This window comes from Siphateles boraxobius, unplaced genomic scaffold (assembly GCF_051911475.1).
Source record: "Siphateles boraxobius isolate OS27281-9 unplaced genomic scaffold, OSU_SipBor_1 22, whole genome shotgun sequence".
NCBI classification, from domain to species: Eukaryota; Metazoa; Chordata; class Actinopteri; order Cypriniformes; family Leuciscidae; genus Siphateles; species Siphateles boraxobius.
The window spans coordinates 28,291,360-28,305,784 of NW_027508833.1; the positions used below are offsets into that span (position 1 = coordinate 28,291,360).

Genomic DNA, 14,425 nt, shown 5'->3' on the forward strand with positions numbered 1-14,425 from the left:
AATTATAAATATTTTATACTTTCACATACTCAAACGTGGTGCAACACATCTTCAAGCACCAAGTTTGAAAGTGTGCAGCATGAATGACAAGGTAAAGTGTCACAAGTGAAATGAATACTACAAATTGACTTAATTACTAACAAGCAGGAGAAAATGAAACAACAACTTGGATGAGATCGGACAAGGACTAGAATGAAACTCAGGGTTTAAATACACAGGAGTTGACAAAATGAGCTGACAGAGCTCCGTTTTACTAATTAATCATTAATTCGTCAAAAGGAAATGACAAAAACTACTAATTAATGAGTTACTTAGGAAAAAACAAAGAAATCATAACAATAATGACAGGGAGACAGTACTGAGTCAAAACATACAAAACAAAACCATGACCCTGCAGAGGAAGGAATAATTTTATTTTTAAGTAATGGGCTTAAATTTTGGTCTATTCCTCACACAAAGCAAATATGTTACTTCAGAAGACTTGTATAGCGAACAATTTATGTGGAGTTTTTGAAATATAGGCGTTTTTAACCTTTTTGGTGATCTGACCAACAATAAGAGTGTAGCAAGGTTAGATGTTATGGGAAGGAGGAGGCGGTACCCGGCGAACATTCAAAGACATAAAAAACGTAAAATAAACAAATACAAAACGTAAGTAAAGGCAGCAGTCCCTCACGGACGACTGCTGCCACATAAAACAGAAACAAAACATTACATAAAATCCAGGCCTGGCCTCTCTCGTCCGTCACCGTCGTCGCTCCTCTTTTTTTACTTTCGCTTCGAGATACGAGGCATGTGCGTTGCGCAGGTGTCGCTCATTATCAATCAAGCCACCAGTCTCGCACCACTCTCTCACGGCCCTCGGCCTCGTCTTGCTCGCCACAAAGAGGAACCACCTTTATGCAGAATAAAACTGCTTTTTTAGACCATAAATTAGACTTGAGTCTTCATCTCAGTCAAGTGTACATCATTTTAAGGTCACCATGATTTCAAAATTGACCATTCTTATATATATATATATATATATATTTTTTTTTACAGAATGTTGCAGTGTTTACTATAATTTATTTATCTGTGTACTGGGCTTGACGTTTAAAACTCGCCAAATGCGGGTGGATTTCAGCGGTGGGGTGTAACGCAGTCAATCCTACTAGTCACTTTGGCGGATTGAAGTTTATATATAATTGTAACAAAGTTAGTTGTTATGGGAAGAAGGAGGCGAGAACTGGTGAACATTTAAAGACTTTTAATAAATAAACATACAAAAACGAAAGTAAAGACGGCAGCCTCTCATCGATGACTGCCGCCACACATAATAAAACCGAAACATAAATACAGGCCTGTCCTCTATCGTCCTTCACTGTCGTCGCTCCTCCTTTTATGCTTCCGCTCCTCCGTGAGAGATACGAGACCAGTGCGTCGCGCAGGTGTCGCTCATCAGTAATCACACCACCGGCCTCGCGACATTCTCTCACGACCCTCGGCCTTGTCCTGCTCGCCACAATAATATATATATTTTTTAATTGTAGTCTTTTAAAAAGGCATCTGAAATAATAAGGTAAGTGCAATGTAGAGTTGTCAAAACTATGGATTTTTTGATGCATATCGATACTGAAATATCTTCACGCTTCCAATAATTTTGCGCAGAATAGACACACGATACTTTCTCGCTCTCTCGTTTTTCCGTCAGCTAGCTGACACACAAGCCCGCCTCTCCTCACTCACTTTCAATTGCTCCAGATTAATATTGTTGCTGTTACAGGGCTTGAATTTCGGCATGGGATTGCGCGTATTGTGCATAATTTTACTAATTCCCTCAGATTTTGTGCTCACACCCAAAGAGCATGCACATAAAGCCATCTTGAGTTTGTTTTCATTGCCTTATTGCACTTACTGTACACAGTCAAGTAGACGCAAAATAATGTCAACATGCCGGTCTTGCGAGTATTCATATAAACAGAGTAATTTATCTTTTAAGTGAACTTCAACAGAATTGAGAAAGCAAATTCTTGTGTTACAGTATAATGCATCTGTGGGTCAGGTCTTAAAGTGACAACAGCATATTATACCTGCTGCCAAATTATGAGATAATATTAAAAATATCTATATAGCAGTTTTCCCCCAGGGTATGGATGTCAAAATTGTGGTCAGTGAAAATGCTGATTGGCTGTTAACTATGGAATTCCACTAGCCACAGCTGACTCTGTGCACATCATTATGATTTTTTAAAATTCATGTGACCTTGTAATCTTTAATTAAGTTTGTCTTGGCGGAGAGTTGGACTAAATATCCTCCTTAACTGACTGCAAACTGGCATTCAGATCTGCCTCCATTTAGTTAGCAACACCCAACTTACTACAATCCAATCGAATACAGAGGACGAAATGAAGTCCCGTCCTAAGTTTTTTTTTGTTCCAGAAGCCATTTCACCCAGATATATAGTACATCACAATAGGGATAAAAAGATTAGCGCAACTTCCGTTTCATGCCGACATGAAATATATTTGTCAAAATACTATTCATTTCTTTAGTTGTAACTATTTTTTAAGTGGAAAAAAAAAATTAGTGCATGTATAATATGTCTAAAACTGTATCTTGTCAATTTGAAGACAAACTAATAGATATATGGTCTGGTCTGTTTGTAAAGACAGGCAGGTAAACCAGAGCTGGAGTTTGAACCGAGGCCAGCACTTTCTGAGATTTTTTGCCACTTCCTCTCAGACAACATAAAAAAGATGCAGACGCTTTACTAGAACCATGATTGATGTGAGTGTTTAGTTTCTTTCAGTCTGAGGGTGGACGGCACAGACCCCGGTAATGCTTAAAACACAGCGACCAAGGTTAAACACATCAGTGGGCCCCACATACGCACAGACACATTAAAGGGGTGGTTCAGGATTTTGGACATCGTACCTCATTTCCAAGTTAGCCTGGGTGTTATTTATCAGTGGAGACAGATTTCAAATATTTTCATCCAGTCCTTCCAGTTGCATAGTTCGCCAGTGCTAGGCTAGCGCGAGTCAACGGTATCTGCTAGCCTGCCATTAAAAACAGTTTTAACCACTCCACAGTACCAGAAAAGCAAATAAATTATAACGCCAGACTAGCGATGTAAATGTCTGTTGAGAGAATAATGTTAGAAAAACTACTCTTGCATCTCAATGATCGCATTACATTTACAGGAACTAGTTTCTCGGCAGCGGTGGAATTTTGCTTTGCTCTGGCTAGTAGTACTGCGCCAAAAAGTAAACACAGAACAGAAGCGCACCACAGTCGGGACGTCTAGCTAGCTAGTAGTAGCCTTGAACAACGATATTGAAACATTCGATTGTAAACGAAGGAATTGGCAATATGGTGATATACTCTGCTTCTGTAGTGATGAGTGTCATCGGCAGGTAAATACACTTGTGTGATTGTCATGTGGACCAGCTCTCATGGTTGCCTAGGTAACTTAATATCACTCCGCCGCTGCTGTAAACTGTGCTAATAAATACAGGCAACAAAGTATAACTATTGCAATGCTATGAAAGGGTAGTTTGATTTCTAACATTATTCTCTCAACAGACATTTACATCGCTAGTCTGGCGTTATAATTTATTTGCTTTTGGTGTACTGTGGAGTGGATAAAACTGTTTTTAATGGCAGGCTAGCACATACCGTTGACTTGCGCTAGCCTAGCACCGGCAAACTATGCAACTGGAAGGACTGGATGAAAATTTTTGAAAACTGTCTCTATTGATAAATAACACCCAGGCTAACTTGGAAATGAGGTCCGGTGTCCAAAATCCTGAACCACCCCTTTAATACACTGACACAGAGTCAAACCCTATTAAAGTGAAGAAGCCACATGTATTTTTGAGGCCTGCTGTTTAGAGGTCTGAAATTGGTGGCTATTTTAACACGTTTCCATCTTGACTGTTCTTGCACCTTCCGAAGGAGAGCAAGAGAGGAGAAAGAGGAAGTTTTTTATTAAAAAACCTTTATTATACGAGTAGGGCTCAGCGGTATGACAGTATTATGCAAAATTAATTTGAATAATCGTAAATGAGATGGTCATCAAAATGAGATTACATACCTTTCATTTAAAACTTGACTATTTTATTTGATTATATTATCCAAAAATAGGCAGTCCCGCTTGTGTATTCATGTATAAAACATTTTTGGTGAATTTCCAGCAATAGTAGCTATATTGTATTGTGACTTCTTGTAAAATAAGTATTTTATACTGCATTTATTTTTATTAGAAAAAAAGTAAAAGCAGTAATATTATGAAGTAGTATTACAACTACATATATATATTTTATTATTTTTTTGTTTTATTTTTGTTGTTTACTACTTCTCATAACACAATTACAGCGATTACTTCAGTCTTCAGTGTCATGATACTTCAGAAATCATTCTAATATGCTGATTTGGTGCTGAAGAAACACCTCTTAAAATTATCGTTGTAGACAGTTGCTTAATATATTTTGTAGAAACCATGATTTTTTTTTTCTTCAGGATGAATAGATACTTAAAAAAATAGCATTTATTTAAAACCTAAATCTTTTTTAACATTATAATTATTTAATGCATCCTTGCTGAATAAAATAATTAATTTCTTTCAAAAAAATCTTACTGACCCCAAACTTTTGAATTGAACCATAATGTTGAATTAATAATAATAATTCATTACATTTATATAGCGCTTTTCTGGGCACTTAAATCGCTTTACATAGAAGGGGGAATCTCCTCAACCACCACCAATGTGCAGCATCCAGTTGGATAATGCGACGGCAGCCATATTGCGCCAGAACGCCCGCCACACACCAGCTTACTGATGGAGAGGAGACAGAGTGATGAAGCCAATTAGTATATATATGGGGATGATTAGGAGGCCATGATGGACGGAAGCCACTGGGCAAATTGGGCCAGGATGCCAGGATTACACCCCTACTCTTTCGAAAGACATGCTGGGATTTTTTTGTGACCACAGAAGGTTAGGACCTCGGTTTAACGTGTCATCCGAAGGACGGTGCTCTTTGAGAGTGTAGTGTCCCCGTCACTTTACTGGGGCGTTAGGACCCACACAGACCACAGGGTGAGCGCCCCCTGCTGGCCTCACTAACACCTCTTCCAGTAGCAACCTGGTTTTCTCAGGAGGTGTCCCATCCAGGTACTAACCAGGCTCAACCCTGCTTAGCTTCAGTGGGCAACCAGTCTTGGATGGCAGGGTGATATGGTTACTTATATATCAATATATGAGATTCATACCGCCACCCCTATATACAGTATATTGTTCCCTGCCTTGTTCTCAGTCTGTGTTTAGTTTGAGGCAAACAAACAGTGAGCCACACACTCCCTCTCTCTCACAGTCTGTGAACAGAGGTTGTTTGTCTTGTTGGCTTATGTAACTGGCCACAAACAACCTCCATAGTTTCTGGTTTCCCACAGTAGTAACACACACTAATACACACACATTCTAATACACACAAGCCCTGCATTCCTCTTTTCTTCCCACTTCTCTCTCTTTCTCTTCCTACACTTATCCATTCTTCCATCTCCCTCAGTTTCTCTTCTTACCACATCCATTATTCTTTCTCTTCCCCTCTCATCCCTTTCTCCATCACATACCTAGAAAGAAAAGATCTCAAGCAGGCCTAATATTGTGTCCAAATGCTCCGCAACAAGATTCCCGCATCACCCTATGAGCACCCCATTTCGATGTGTCTGTAACTTGTACATCTGCTGGGGCATCTTTTCTTGCCCTATGCAGTCAACAAGAACAAAAATGTATATCAGACGTATATGATCTGTAGACATTTCTAAAGATCAGTATTAGCCCTTCTGTGCCAGCCATCTTCTCTGTGTGTCTTGAACTATGTATTAATGAAGCAAAAGGATAACATCTAATCCCTTTCCAGAGACTGAACATCTTAACTCCTTGTGTACTTGGAGGGGAGGGGAGGGGGGGGGGGGGGGGGGGAATAATTAAAGCATTATGGAAAAGCCATTCTGAGTCAATTTCTGATTCCGTTTGTTGCAGCCGAAATGAAATGCTTCTCACTGTGTTGCTGGAATTCTTAATAAACTGAACAGAAAAGTATGTTTTCCTCTCCCACCCACACAAACACCTATAATTAATATACATTTAATGTTTGAAATATTCATTTTACAGTTGTAATTATTTGTTCATTCACTTGATTTGATTTGATTTGTAAACAAATTACAAATAGTTTTACATTTATGCATTTTGGCAAATGTATTTATCCAAATGCAAACGTATCAATTCATCCTTTCTCTGGGGATTGAAGCTTAGCAGTTAGCACTGTGAGTTACAGGTGCTCAGGACACTGATTCAAGTTTCATGAACCTTAAGTACATAAACGGATTAATTTTGTGTGGGACACTGAAAGTAAAGGTTTGCAGTCCAGTGAGTCATATGTTAATTTGGTAGCCGTTTTTAATCATTTAAAAACCACGATTCATTCGAATGTGAATCAGAATACACTGGACATGTTTGTGTGTTTGTTCAGCCATCTATTTCATTTGACAATGAAATAGAAATATGAATAGAAATCTTTTTAACTTCTCAAAATGAATTCAGACTGCAAGCTCACAGTTATAAATATTTTATTTGTTTTATTTGTAAACTCTTTAGGGTGTAGAAAATGTTCCCGTCAAACCCTACTCTATTCTGGAGTGCATGAAAAGCTGCTAGTATATATCAGCTCTTATGAGGTTGTATCTGTCTTTTACATTGTTCCTCTGGCACTGAAATCCTTTTCCAACTTTTTATCATTTCCTAGTGGTGCAGCACCCACGCTGCTACCGACTCCAGACGACCATTTAACACTTACAGGCTCATTGACGAGCTGGCCCACCATCACTGAGAGGGTCTGGAGTGTGTACGTGTGTGTGCGTCTGGCAGGATGGCTCCTTTAGAACATTCAGAGTCTATTGCACATAAAGGCTCTCCACACAAATTGATTTATTGCATCCTTTTGTATGTGGTGCTCTGAGATGATTGATAAAAGCGAGAGAATGAGAGTCACAGATGTGTGAAGCATTGAGAAGAATTCAGCCATGTTACAGGAAGCAGATACTTGCATTATAGTGCTACTTTGGTCGTCATAAATTCAAGCTGTCAGAGACATTCGGCAGAAAAATTGGGCTGTTTTATTTACTGAAGTCATCTGTGCACACAGTTTGTCATTGCTCTATGAGGTTTCTAAAAGCCACCGTTTTGATAAGGCACTGAGCCAATCAGGACAAAGCTATAGAAATGATAAACTATGACTAGATAATGACCAGTGTTTTACAAGCTTTGGAGTTCATGAGTTCACACAAGTTTGAGGTTGTGAGTCTAAGTCTAGAGAGGTCTGGTGAAACTGTGTCGTTCATGCTTCTATAGTCTTGTTTCTTTTTGTCAGATTTTTCTTTTTTTTGTGTGAAAAAGAAAACTATTATTTTTTCAGCATATTTTTTTGTAGTTTATTTTTTATTTTAGCATTTTTTCTTTTAAAATGATTATCATTATTTGTAATAATATTTATTGCTGTAGAGATTATAACAATATTTATTAGTATGACCCTCATTTCATTCCAAACCTGTATGGTGTTCATTAGTTTTTTTCGTGAAACACAAAAGACTTTTTAATCAGCTCCATACAAAAACATATCTGTAAAGCTTTAAAAAATGACTAAAGGGACCATAAATGCAGTCCATACAACTTATTATATATTTCCAAACCTTTTGCAGCCATAAGATAGCTTTATGTGAGAAACAGATAAAAGTTTTATTTACTTTTTTATTCAAAAGTCCACTCTAGTGAGCTGTTATGTCAAGAACCACTGCCATTGAATCATTAGGTTGATCTCGAGAAAAGTAAATGAGTCATTCTTTTAAACCAATTCTTTTTACTGAACCGGTTGAACGGATTCATTTTTGAGTGAACTATTCCTGTTTGTGGTAGAACAAGAAATGATCAGTTCAATAATGAAACATATTTTCTTGCCTGCAGATGTGAATGAGTGTGAGCTGCTCGGTAATGTGTGTGGTGAGGCTATCTGTGAGAATCATGAAGGCTCCTACCTGTGTTTGTGTCCTGATGAGACGCAAGAATTTGACCGGAATTTGGCCAAATGCTTCTCTACAACACCAGGTAATATAGTATATGGTAAACCACCATAAAGTGATCTGCCAATTCATAATCCTACTGAAATCCAAATGCCCTAGCCCAAACCTGCAAGGCTACCATCATGCCACAGATTACGTTTTATCTGGAGAGGTGACCTCTGTCCTCCTACGAAACTTATTGGCTTTACCATGTGCCTAAAATGATTCTGAAGCTCTTCACGTTTAAATCTCAGCCATGGAGATCCTCTAGTGCAACAGGACATTAACTTCCTATCATCAGGGTCCAGCTCCGAGTAGAACAGAGGGAGGCAAGGCGTGATAAATGGGGGTTTTAAACGATCTGGCAGGAGAGAAATGAGATTCAGTCTGAGGATTAGAGGGAGACCCAAGCACCATGGACCCCAAAGTATGTAAGAGCCAAAAAGAAGCTCCCACGCTCCGATAAAAAAAGACCAATACGTGGAGATAAACGGATAAGGCCCATCAGAATGAGATCTGCTTTTAAAACTCTTAAAGATTTCCTGATTGGAATATATTTATTGTTCCTCCTTAAACAATGCCTGCTGTGTTAGTGTTTTTTGGCATGAAATTTATGAAATACAACCAAATAATTTGCACTAAATGCAATTTGCATGAGCAGGCCGCAAAATTTAATCTCTTCAAAAGTGAAGTGAGCCAATAAATCTGAGAAAGGTTTTGTTTACCTTTAAAACAAGTGGACAAGAAGACCAGACATGTTAAAAATGTTAAAAAGTTTTAGTTTTAACAGTGGCACTGGCTAGACTAGAATCAAATTGTTCCTCTAGTGCCCCAGTTGAAGAACATGGTAAAACTGGGAAATGTTGGAATGATGTAGATTGGATATATGTGTGTGTGTGTGGCTACACACCAGCTGTGCCTGGAAGATCAAATAACAGGAAGCATTTCCTCAGATCATAGCCAACTGTTTTAGTTGAGGACTTTTGTTCAAATCCACCCACCTAATTCTGCTCCCCCTTAAAACCGCACTGTCTCCTGAGTTTAAACATTATTGTTTTTATTTTTTCAAGTACCACAGTATCTCTTATCAGAGCTATAAATCATTGTTTTTGCATTTAAGGACGGCGGCAGAACACCATAAAACTAGAATCACAATAGTTTTGAATATCAATCTTAAAAAGGAGCTCTCAGTGACTGAAAAGCCAAGGCTGAAATGTAAAACTGCTCTCTGATGTCATGCACAGTTTCTGCTGTGTTCTTCACCTTGGTTCTTAAGGTATTCATTTGTGGATAACTGTATTGCAGTGAAATATTAAGTTTATTTATTGATTCTTTTTTTTAATGTATGCTTTGTGACAAAACATGATTGAAAATTCATACCTGAATATTTTAAAAGTAAAGACAACCATCTGAGTTATCTGTGTTGCTTTGTTTGTTGTCTCGTGCCCCATAGTCACATCGGTGGAGAGGAAAGAGTGTTACTACAACTTGAATGATGAGAACCTGTGTGATAATGTGCTGGCCAGCAGCATGACTAAAGAGGAGTGCTGCTGTACGCTGGGAGCAGGCTGGGGGGACAACTGTGAGGTCCATCCCTGCCCCATACTGGGAAAAGGTACTGATTTACATAATGCACAACACACAATCACACAGTACAGTACAGTACAGAGAACTGTAAGAACACTTTTGTATAGATGGATCATTGAGTCAGTGAGTTGAACAGATTCAATTCTTTGCAGTGAATCAGTTGACCTGGTTCATTTTAGTTTAACTATACCTTTTAAACTGGAAGTAGAATTGAATTTTACTTATTGTAACACTTGTGAAAAAATATCATGGTGGGGAACCAAATTAGAGAAATTCAGTTCCAATTAGGAAATTTTAAGCAGGAAAAATTAATTTAATAGACACAGAAAATGTTTAAACCTATTATAATTTAAAACTGTAATGATTCCTATTTTAAACCTGTACCTTCAAATCATCCTACAAATTGGTTGAAGAGGACGTGTCCTACCTGTAAGTGCACATGTGTTGTGCTGCGCATTAGTGCTTATGAATAAGTCTCTGGTCATTTATGAATTTCAGACTGGCAGATCAAATAGGATTGTTATCAGATAAGGTTCAATGCAGAAGAATGTCCACCTTTCTGCAACTGATGACTGATGAAAGGTGTTCAATACATATTGAAGCTCGCCCATGATACAGTAGCAAATGACATTAGTAAATCATATCTAGATATCTTATAAATGATAAACAATCACTCTCATATTTCTTTTGCTTTACCAAAGCCAAAATTACAAGTCATAATCACTATTCTTGAATAAACACAGCAGACCGTTTTCCTATATTAACCACTGACACTCTCTTACGCAGATCAGTTCTCACAGATGTGTCCGGCGGGCCAGGGTTACATTCCTCCTGGTGATCCCATAATTCCTACAACCAGCTTACCAGAAAGCTTCATAGGTATCTGTGTGTCTATATATTTTCAAAGAGCATTTTCAAAGGGTACCCAAAAATGTATTACTAATGTTGTTCCAAAACTGTATGTAGAAGATATTTTGAAGAATGTTTGTAACCATACAGTGAAAGTCAATTGGGTCCAAAACAAAGTGTCTTGTACTTATACCCCCATTTTATGCACATATTTTTGACTTTGTAAGGTGTGGAAGCAGCCGCAGACATGGCTTAGCATCTGACCTACATATGCTGAAATACACACACTCAGCAGCCTGCTTCCCAGTATGGGGAAACCTCAGTCCCAGGGCCTGTCTAACGCACTGATTTAATTTATGAATGCAGCGAGAGTGTGGTTTCTCTTTGGCTGGTGGCAGTGTGAGTGAATGTACTGTGGTCGGGATGTGTGTGGGTCGGTGTCGGTGTACGTTTGAATGGAATGCTTATGGATGGAAAGGACATTTCCTCCCCATCGGTCTCCAGTCAAATGACATTTCTGCCATGTAGCAGATCCCAAATAAGAACACTAACTAGAGCAATGCGTCCTCAGTGAAGAGTCTGCATGCTGATATGTTGGTGTGGTCCAGGGTTTCAGGTTCATAATGACCTGTCTGTATGTTTTAGAATGAAATAATAAAAAAGTGTTGATTTTTGTCTTTTGCAGATGCAGATGAATGCAAGCTTTTTGAAAACGAGATCTGCAAAGATGGCTTTTGTCTTAATACCCTTGGTGGGTATGAGTGTTATTGCAAGGCTGGACTCTACTATGATGAGAGCAAACTACAGTGTGTTGGTAAGGTCCAAAATCACAATCAGAATGTACTGTAATCTCTAAACATGTGTTGATAAATATGTTTCCTCTGTTTTTTTGTGTTTTTTTAAAGGGATTGTTGATTATGCTTCCCTCATGTTGTGGAGCACAAAAGATATTTTGACAAACAAATCGGGAATCCGTTCACTTTCATTGTATGGACAAAAAACAAACAGATATTTTACAAAATATCATCTTTTGTGTTCCACACAAAAAAATAAGTCAAATAGTTTTGCAGTGGCATGAAAATGAATAAATATGTTTTTTTAGACTGATTACAGGTTTGATGTAGCGAGATAAGTTTTTTTTAAAGCTTTTGTTCAGACTGGCTTTTGCTGAAACTTGGTTCAGCATGCACAGCATTTTAGTAATAGATGTTTAACTATTGATTGTTTTGGGCAGTATCCAAGTCTGAACACAGAAAAGTGTAAAAAAAAAAAAAATAGATGACTACCGCAGTTTAGTGAGGATTAAGGACCTACGAAAAGTGCGGTGATGTCATCGTCTGAATTTTTGAAGAGGGCCATTGTTAACTTGTTAACAAGATACAGCAAGAGAAACATTCAACATGTTCTGTTGTCTTTTACACCCTAACCTTGTCCATGAAGACTCACATTCGTGACATGTATTAGCTGCCGAGAAGCGAATATTCAGTCTAAGAAATCTAATTTAACAGGATTTCTAACCACATAAAAAGTTGTTTTGTTTTATTTGTGTAAACAATGAATTTGAGTTGAATAAAAGTGAGGCTAAAAAAAGTGTTTTTGCTGCCTGTCTGAACAACACACATGCACAATGTTGAAATACAATAAACGTATTGAAATTATTGAATATTATATTCTAGTGTTTCTCATTGTGCTGTGCAGATCACTGGTCTGTTCACAGTCACACAAAGCAGCCTGATGCAATCTGAATAAATAATAAAATATTTTAAAAGACTGTATTCATAAACATAAAAAGTTACTTGAAAGTGTTTTATTTTAGTCCAAGTATTTTTAGAAAAGTTACCAAGCAATTTTAGAAGGGTATGTTATTTATAGCATCCTGCTTTAGCCGTTTATTGCTTGTGATGTTTGGCCTTGAATTGTCACTGTTCTTTTGTTGGATTGGATTGACAGGCTTGTGTGTGTGTTTGTGTGTGTGTGTCTCTGTGTCTGTGTCTGTGTTTGTGTGTGTCTGTGGCTGTGTGTGTGCGCTTACATGCTAAATAGATAGTGTGTGTGTGTAAGTGTTGGCCTAGTTTGGCTCACCATAACGCCAATCAGCCAAATTGGATTTAAATTTAAGTTTTAAACCTGCTGCAGCTGGCGGCTTGTGGGTTGCGGCCACATTATGCGTGTCTTGATGGCAGGTTATATCTGTGTGTGAGCTGGGTCAAAGGCTACATTTCGCGATCGGTCAGGGCGGCACAGCCGTTATGATCCAGGCCACAGCTCTATGGTGCACCGCAGGCTGTCTGCCTGCCTAAACACACATACACACACACACTCACTCACTCACACAAACCGCAGACCCACGGCCAAGGAGTCTTACCCGGCCGCACTGCCACACCCCTGACTGCCTCACACACATATTCAGTGTAGCCACAATCATTTGATTTCCTACACCCTCTGACACACACACACATATGAACACCTACTCACTCTCCAAACTCAACTATGCATTTACACACACATACAAATATGTCTCTCGTTTCATGTGTCAGTCTTTTTAACACCAGGTAAGTGGGTGGAGGTTCTGGAGGAGGCCGCAAAATTGTACTTGCATATTGTGGGAAGATCTGGTTTTATGTACACAAACACACACTAAGTTCATTCACATTTTAGTTGGACTAAAGCAATATATATATATATATATATATATATATATATATAATTTTTTAGTTATGGTCTGGTCTGGTGATCTCCCTATCAGTGTTGTTTTTGTTAACTGAAACAAAAACTAAAATAATTTGAAAGTAAAGCTCAAAGTAATTGAAATAGAGCTGAAATAAAATAAATTCTAAATATTAGAAACTCAAAATATCGCCTTGGCAACTAACTGAAACAAAGCTGAAGTACTAAAATAACTAAAACTAAAATGGAAATACAAATAAATCAAAGCTATAGAAATATATATTTTTAAAACTAATAAAAATGACAAATGCACAAAATGACTGAAACTGAAAAAACCAAAGCTAATTTTAAATATTTATAAATAATATAATAGCATAATTAATACTAAATTAGAGTATTCTATTCTGTCAGTTTATTTTTCCTCTTACGATTACTACACCTCACAACATTGTTCAGATGTTTTATTTCAAGACATTTGTCAGGTTTTTGTTCCTTAAAATGCTCTAGTGTGTAAGACTAATTTCTTTCGCATCTCAATCTAAGCCTCAGTTGCTGATTCCAAAACATAATTTTAGAGCTAGTAACAGCCATTCATATAGTTACGAGCGAGAGAAAGATTGATTGAATCTCTACTAATAGTGAAGCTATAAGTTTAACTGCTTCAAGAACAGTTCTATTACTCGCCACTAAAAATGACAACTATTTAGTTTCTGTGCGCATACATGTTTCCGTGTGTGTGAGTCTGTGTTCTGTATGAATGACAGAGAAAGTGGGAGGAAGAGCATGCTTTCCATAGATAATAGAACATAATTCCGTGGTAAATCTTTTGTCATTTTTATCCTATTATTTGTTTATTTACTCGCCTGGCCAGTACCTTTGTGGGTTTTGGTTCTTTTGCTGCTGTAGGCTAAAAGGACTTTTGAAATAACTGAATTTGGCAAAGTGATATGGAACTGTAATGCGGTCCCAACCTGCCTGGAACTAGTTTAGTAGTTATATTTAACTGCACACCTTGGCTTTTGTCAACCAATCAGCATAAAGCATTTAACAGCCCCGTTGTATAATTTTTATTTGTGCATTTATGCAATTTTTGTTTTGTTTTTCCAAACTGCAGAAGTGGTGAATTCTGGTGAAATTGTCGTTTTTTGCATTTATATCGTGTATATTGAGAGCAACTTGAACCTGCTCACTGAGTCTGTTTATCTTTGTTTATCTCTCTGCCTCT

General features: G+C 37.8%; 1 protein-coding gene across 12 annotated transcripts in view; it reads left to right on the forward strand.

Annotated features, from left to right (window-relative positions):
• ltbp1 (latent transforming growth factor beta binding protein 1) overlaps positions 1 to 14,425 on the forward strand; it is a 90,898-nt gene that overhangs the window by 72,253 nt on the left and 4,220 nt on the right. For all 12 annotated transcript variants that reach the window (XM_077239453.1, XM_077239455.1, XM_077239457.1 and 9 more), the window contains 4 exons: positions 8,003 to 8,143; positions 9,551 to 9,712; positions 10,471 to 10,563; positions 11,219 to 11,347. In XM_077239453.1, the coding sequence (XP_077095568.1) occupies positions 8,003 to 8,143; positions 9,551 to 9,712; positions 10,471 to 10,563; positions 11,219 to 11,347 (525 nt within the window). The remainder of the gene's footprint in view (positions 1 to 8,002; positions 8,144 to 9,550; positions 9,713 to 10,470; positions 10,564 to 11,218; positions 11,348 to 14,425) is intronic.